The sequence below is a fragment of the Pinus tabuliformis genome, chromosome 7, assembly GCF_031772625.1.
Source record: "Pinus tabuliformis cultivar Carrire ecotype Pingquan chromosome 7, CPIR1, whole genome shotgun sequence".
Classification (NCBI taxonomy): domain Eukaryota; kingdom Viridiplantae; phylum Streptophyta; class Pinopsida; order Pinales; family Pinaceae; genus Pinus; species Pinus tabuliformis.
The window spans coordinates 897975047-897982276 of NC_142293.1; the positions used below are offsets into that span (position 1 = coordinate 897975047).

Here is a 7230-nt window from a genome sequence, read left to right on the forward strand (position 1 = left end):
TTAAAAGAGGGACTTTGGGAAACAGTGAGCCAAAGTAATAAACCATCCTTAGAATTACTGCGTACCTTTTGGCTATTGAAGAGCGTCTTCAAAAGAAGAGTTTTTCCGGAACTTTTCGAGAATCGAAAATGCTTTATCCTGTCCCACTATAAGGGGCTCTTCGATCAATTTCATCTTTGCAGAGCCTGTTGGAACAACAGGGCCATGGGAAGTACTTGAAGAAGAAGAGCTCATTGCACCAAAATTCACCATACAACCAACTTTCCCTTTTATCCCACAATTGGGAATATCTCTTTGTAATTTCTGCCATGTCTACCATAGACATTGCCATCACTTCTACATTAGTGTTCTCTCTAGTTCCTATATTTCTTATTGGACAACCAAAAATTCTTACTTTCTGAAGTGTCTTCAGGTCCATATAACTCTCTGGTAAGATATTTAATGTTGTACATGCCATTATAGTAAATATTTTAAGTGAAGCCATTGCACCTTTCTCTATTACAAGCAACTCCTTTAATGTAGGTAGCCAAGCAAGAGAAAATGTTTCCAGAAGAGGAAATGCTCCTTTGCGACCAAATTTTGTTGGAAACAAACTTATTCTAGGACATTCAATGATCTCCAATTGCCTCAAACCCTTGAGTTTATGTAGATGTGGAAGTTCTTCCAAGAAATGACAACCAGCAAATTTAAGATAGCCCAAATATTGAAAGTCATAAAAATTATAATCCATTTTAACCAAGTGAAAGTATTCTAATAATACCAGTCTTCTCAATTTTGACATGTTTCTTATATCGTTGGGTAGAATTTCCAGCTTTATGAGTGACAATGTGAGGGAGTTCATTTGAGTCATCTTTCCCAGTGTGCCATCACTAATAATTTCCTCATTATTTTGTAGTTGTAATGTTTTAAGTTGTGTTAAACTTGCCAATTTGTTGATAGAAGCTGTTTTTTTTTCCATCTGGTATCCTTATCTTTCTTCCAAAAAAGCCTTGCAACCATAAGTTTCCAAATGCTCCAAAGAGGTAAGCCCTGAGATATAGGGAGGTAGAAATTGTAGATCTCTACATCCCTCCAAGATTAATTTCCTTAAAGATCACAGCATATGGATGGCGGACGGTTATTCTTGGATGGCAGAATAGGAAAGATCAAGGATCTCCAGATTTACAAGACTGGTAAAAGATGCAGGTAACGTATTGATGGGCATGTGTCTTAAACCCAAATATATTAGCTGCTCCAAACACCCAATACTCTTTGGCAATGATTTCAATGACGTCCCACTTAAAGAGAACGCCTTAAGGGAGATCATACTCCTGATCACCCTTGTTGGGATCTTTGTTAAATATGGATTTCCACTGAGAAGCAATGAGCATATTTGTGTAGACGATGTGATTAGGGGAAAGAAGTCAATCTGTTCTCACTCAACAAAAGCCGAATGCGGCCCAAACACTCATTTTCATTCACAGCTGTCAAACCATTACCCACACGGCAGTAGAAATTTTCTTCCTCCTCTGCAATTCGGATTGCCATATCACGCAGGGAGTCATGCACCCTGAAACAGAGTACTTGCCCATCAAAGTCTCTCATCATTGGCTCGATCAAACAACGATCTGCTAAAATGTTGAGATAATATCTTCCCAGCTCGAATGGATCATAAGCGGGTCGATGATCATGTTCCAACATCTTCTTGGCAAGTAAGCCTTCCCCTATCCATACCTGAATCGCCAACTGGACATGAACGACTGCGTCTTCCAAGATGTTTGCAGCTACACATAAAAAGCACAATTGCAGGTCAGCATCCTCATAGCCGAGTGCATCATAACTCAACCTAACAGAATTGTACACACTGTCCACGTTTGGCAGCCTTTGGACAGCCCATTCTCACTGTTGTGGATGAGTACTCCCGACCATTGCCCTACCAACCACTTTGATAGCGAGGGGAAGCCCTCTGCACCTTTTACACACAAGCTTGGCTTTTCCCTCTTCTATGTTTGCTGGCAGATTTCCATATAAATAGTACAATTGCAGGTCAGCATCCTCATAACCGAGTGCATCATAAATCAACCTAACACAATTGTACACACTGTCCACGTTTGGCAGCCTTCTGACAGCCCATTCCCACTGTTGTGGATGAGTACTCCCGGCCATTGCCCTGTCAACCACTTTGATAGCGAGGGGAAGCCCTCTGCACCTTTTACACACAAGCTTGGCTTTTCCCTCTTCTATGTTTGCTGGCAGATTTCCATTATTATATGGAAAAGTGTAACAAGAAAACAACTTCCAGCTCTCATCTTCCGACAAGTCCTCCATTGTTATTGTGTATTTATCTGCGACACCTGTTTTTAAGAGTGCAGCGCGAACCCTGGAACTGACAATGACTTTGGAGGTGGAGTGGTTCCTTACAGGGCACAGTACACCTAATTCCTCTAACAATTCTGCAGCATTGCATCCCCATACATCATCTAAGAACATAATAAACCCGGTGCTCTGGTGCACTGTCTGATTCAACCATCGCTTTACCTCTTCTTCGTTCATATTTTCGCCCAAATTTACATTTTTTGTGTGGCTATTTGGGTACGGAGTGCATTTCTAAGACTTGTAAAAGAGGGACTTTGGGAAACAGTGAGCCAAAGTAATAAACCATCCTTAGAATTACTGTGTACCTTTTGGCTATTGAAGAGCGTCTTCAAAAGAAGAGTTTTTCAGGATCCACCCTTGCCAACAACACCATCTTTTCGAGAATCAAAAATGCTTTATCCTGTCCCACTATAAGGGGCTCTTCGATCAATTTCATCTTTGCAGAGCCTGTTGGAACAACAGGGCCATGGGAAGTACTTGAAGAAGAAGAGCTCATTGCACCAAAATTCACCATACAACCAACTTTCCCTTTTATCTCACAATTGGGAATATCTCTTTGTAATTTCTTCCATGTCTACCATAGACATTGCCATCACTTCTACATTAGTGTTCTCTCTAGTTCCTATATTTCTTATTGGACAACCAAAAATTCTTACTTTCTGAAGTGTCTTCAGATCCATATAACTCTCTGGTAATATATTTAATGTTGTACGTGCCATTATATTAAATATTTTAAGTGAAGCCATTGCACCTTTCTCTATTACAGGCAACTCCTTTAATGTAGGTAGCCAAGCAAGAGAAAATGTTTCCAGAAGAGGAAATGCTCCTTTGTGACCAAATTCTGTTGGAAACAAACTTACTCTAGGACATTCAATGATCTCCAATTGCCTCAAACCCTTGAGTTTATGTAGATCCAGCATGCCAGGGTTGATTAAATTTCGAAAGTCAATTAAATAGTCAAAAGTTTTAAAGCTGTTGACTAGATTTGTAGAGTAAGTGAAATAGTCAAAAGGCGCTTTAAGTGACTGCCAAAATCAAAGGTTGTTTCCAAATGAGCACGAGCTAGCAGAGCCGCCCATGATATTTCCGGAGGCATTTATCGAGGCGGAGGAATTGCCTGGACCGCCAAAAGTGGTTGGAATTCGGGCAAAAAAATTTCAAAAAATTTCATAAATCCTTCACTTTGAAGATATCCCCGTTGGAATCTCCCTGAAACATAACATATGATAAAAAAAAACATCAATAAAGAAACAAAATTGCATAAACTTTTGACTTCTTTCTTTTATGCTATTGTTTCTCATCATTGCCTTACGGCGTTTTCTTTGCAACATGTGGTGCAAATGCTAGTATATTTTAATTTCCGAAGCAGCATAAATGTATGGGATCATTGCATCATTGTTTAGACGGTATTTTGAACACGCATTTGAATTTCATGGGGCAACACTTTTGTTTTATTGGGTTAGGGTCAAATTATTATTTTATATTATAATTTAAGGATTCATATAATATATTTTAAATTTTTAATGAGCATAAATGTATAAATGTATGGCATCAGCTTGGGAGAGTATTGAAATTTTTGGTTTTATTTTCTTAAATTTTATGTGATTGGATGATGTATAAATATAATTTTTTTAAAAATTATTATTTGGAAATTAGATAGATATAGATATCACAACTTAGTGTTAAAGATTGGTGGTAGTGATATGATTTTACAATTTAGAATGTTATATTTAAAAATGATGATTTTTTTTTAAAGTAAAATAATGGGAAAATAAGTAATGAAGAAACTAAACCAAGATAGTATAATTTAAAGTAGAATTTGGTTTTCCATTTAAAAAGAATTGAGATATCATGTAATGAACTAAAGATGTTTGGATACTTTTATTATAAAGATGATAGAATTTAAAGTAAAATTTGGTTTTCCATTTAAAAAGAATTGAGATATTATGTAATGAATTAGAGATCTTTGGATACTTTTATTATAAATTTTCTTTCTATGTAAAGTTATGTATTGTTATGGTTTAAAACATGTTAGAAATAGTTAAGATTGATTTATAAATATTGAAGATGATACTTTATTCAATGGATTTATAATATTTTGGTTTTTATTTTTTTTATTATAATATGTATTTGTAAATATGATGAATGGTTTGAAGGTCAAGTCATGCAATATATAAATATCGTCCATTAAAAATAAAACACATTATTAGTTACAAATAGATAAGAACAATGCCATGGGAGTTATTAATCCACAAAACAAGATGTTAAAGGAGGTCTAATGGAAATCCCACATTCCTGAATCATATTGTACTTTCATATATTATATTGCTATTAACTTATTTCATTAGTTCCCATATAAAGAATGGACTGAATTTGAGGATGAAACTAACTATAGAAAACATGTGGGAAGTTTTATCTCCCTCACCACTATATGTTGGAATTATTTCCACATTCATGCATAATTATTTTGAGATTCATGCAAAATCTTTGTGAACAAAAATGTTTTGTTTCAAAAATAGTTCTAAAATACGAACATTGGTTTGTTGCAAAAAGAGTTCTAAATTACTTGAAAGGACTCAAGGCTTTTGAATCAAATATTCACAAGTAGATTACTTCATCATGATAGAGTATTTTGATTCAAACTTTAATGGTGATGCAAATAGTCAGTTCCAACATATTCTACAACAAAGGAAGAATATGTGGCAACCATAGAAGCTACAAATGAGATTGTGGCTCGGGAAAATTCTTGAAGATTTGAAAGAGAAATGAGTGAACTCTAGTCCTTTTTTGATTGGAAATACTTATGCAATTATTGAATTAAGGCTTATGTGATCCATATTAAGTTTTTGAGACATGTTTTAGGTGATAATCACATCAAAATTCATTTGTTGATGTGCTTCAAACCAACAAGTCTGGTTCATCTTGTCTTGATGATAAATCACACTTGTTGGTTCGAAACACGTCGAAAAATGAATTTTGATGTGATTATCACCGGAAACATGTCTCAAAAATACTTATGCAATCAAAGTGATGAGCAGTAGTATTTCAGAAAGAATGTTGCAACTACTGGAGCTACCAACTTTACTTTATCAACCCGGTGTTCATACAAACTTGGAGGTGATAGTTTTTTATACACAAGTAGATGTGATGGGTCTGCTCTTTATCACTGCTAAGTTGGTGATAGACCACTATGGTTTCTGAAACCAGCCTTCTATTGATTCAAAATAAGCTTGATTACCAATGAGAAAAGGGAAATTTGCAGTAAATGAAATATTGTCTATTGTAGTAAGGAAAAGACTGGAATCAAATGCTCAAACACACCATTCATCTAACTAACTTTTAAGAGGCTTTGCTTCAAAAGAATGTGAAGTTGACATATGTCTAGTCCTACTATCCTAGGCATGCAATTTGAAACATCCAAACATTTTACTACTGTGCATGTAAATGAACACAATGACTCTTTTTCCTTTTTTCCCTTTTTGTGTGAAAATGTGAACGCTAACTTCTCTTGGTGATGTGGTAGATGGATTAGGGATGATGGTGAATGGTGAAATGGGTTGGGAGGCAAGTAGGGGTCTTCTCCTATCCTCCTAGGTGTTTTTTTCCACAATTTGGCCTCAAAACAGACCACTATCCTAATGCCTCCTATAGGATGTCCTAATGCTCCTACACGATCCCCTGTATTCCTACAGGATCTGACTGAGAGCAATAAGAGGGATTTGAAAGGTGGTGTAGGGCTTAGGAAAGGTAAATGGTGGGTGAAATGAGCTAAGGGAGTGGCTAGGACTCCTTCAAAGCTCAAAACAGAGCTTGTGAGATGGTTGGGTTTTCTCAACAAACTTGGAGAAGTGCTCTTATGGAATGATGAACTTCGTGAGGCACTTAGCGGAAAAAACTGATAGTTGGATTTGCTCAACAAACTTGGAGAAGTGTTCTTATGCAATGAAGAACTTTGTGAGGGACTTAGTGGAAAAAAGTGATAATCATGGATGAATGAGGTTAGGATGGAGTTGTTGGTGATGAAATCTCTCTTCACTGCTAAAACTCTAACATTTATCCACAAATCATGTTAAACAATAAATATTCTGAATTAACTAAAGAAAAATAGAATTTCATTATCTAGTTGCCTATCTCATGCATGGGAAAACTTGCAAAATAATGTGAAGCCTTTATGAGATCTAATGCAAGGCTAAAGATATCAAAAATGACAATTAAATCCTATTCTTGAAAACTATTAAAATGTTGGCCTAAGTAATAGAAACCCTAAATTCCATGAGAAATCAGAATTCTGTCTTTTTGGGGCTGCATAGGAGTTCTTTCCTCAAACCATGTTCCCTTAAGGGAGGAGTGAGGCCAAATACACCTACTAACAAATTTTTTATATTCCTTTATCTTCCTAAGCTACTGCTAAAGCAATGCACAAATGGAAGTAAACTAATCAAATCCTCAACTACTTGCAATGAAATAATGCTAAAGATAGTTGACCCATTAATCTATGAAATCAACTAAGCATACAGATACAAGAAGAGGAGCCATTGCTGCTAGGGTTGGGCCCTAACCCAAGAGCTTCAGCCCTCTGAGTTAACTCAGTGCTAGATCAAGGAAATGGTCATTCTCATTAGCATATTAGAAAATTACATAACAATGTCTTCCACAAGTCTTGAACTAGAAAAATGCTTAGTTCTTTTACATCCAAAATTAGAATCCTAATGAGGCTCTAGGCCTCCTTATTTATACAACTGAAATATCCAACGACTTCCTTAAATCTAGGGAGGCTCGGCTCCCAAACTCAAGCTGTAATGGCTCTTTGACTGTCACTAGCTCGACTGCCTTTTGATCTTCATGACTCGGCTACTTGCAACTCTGAGCTAGTGT

At 36.2% G+C, this 7230-nt stretch overlaps 1 protein-coding gene across 1 annotated transcript; it reads right to left on the reverse strand.

Moving 5' to 3' along the window:
* Positions 1 to 1389: 1389 nt before the first annotated feature.
* On the reverse strand, positions 1390 to 2532 carry LOC149250511 (putative disease resistance protein At5g63020). Its single transcript, XM_089453677.1, has 2 exons — positions 1917 to 2532; positions 1390 to 1763 (listed from the first exon to the last, which is right to left on the reverse strand). The coding sequence occupies exons 1-2, from the start codon at positions 2530 to 2532 to the stop codon at positions 1390 to 1392; spliced, it is 990 nt and encodes a 329-aa protein (XP_089309803.1).
* Between the last annotated feature and the right edge of the window lie 4698 nt (positions 2533 to 7230).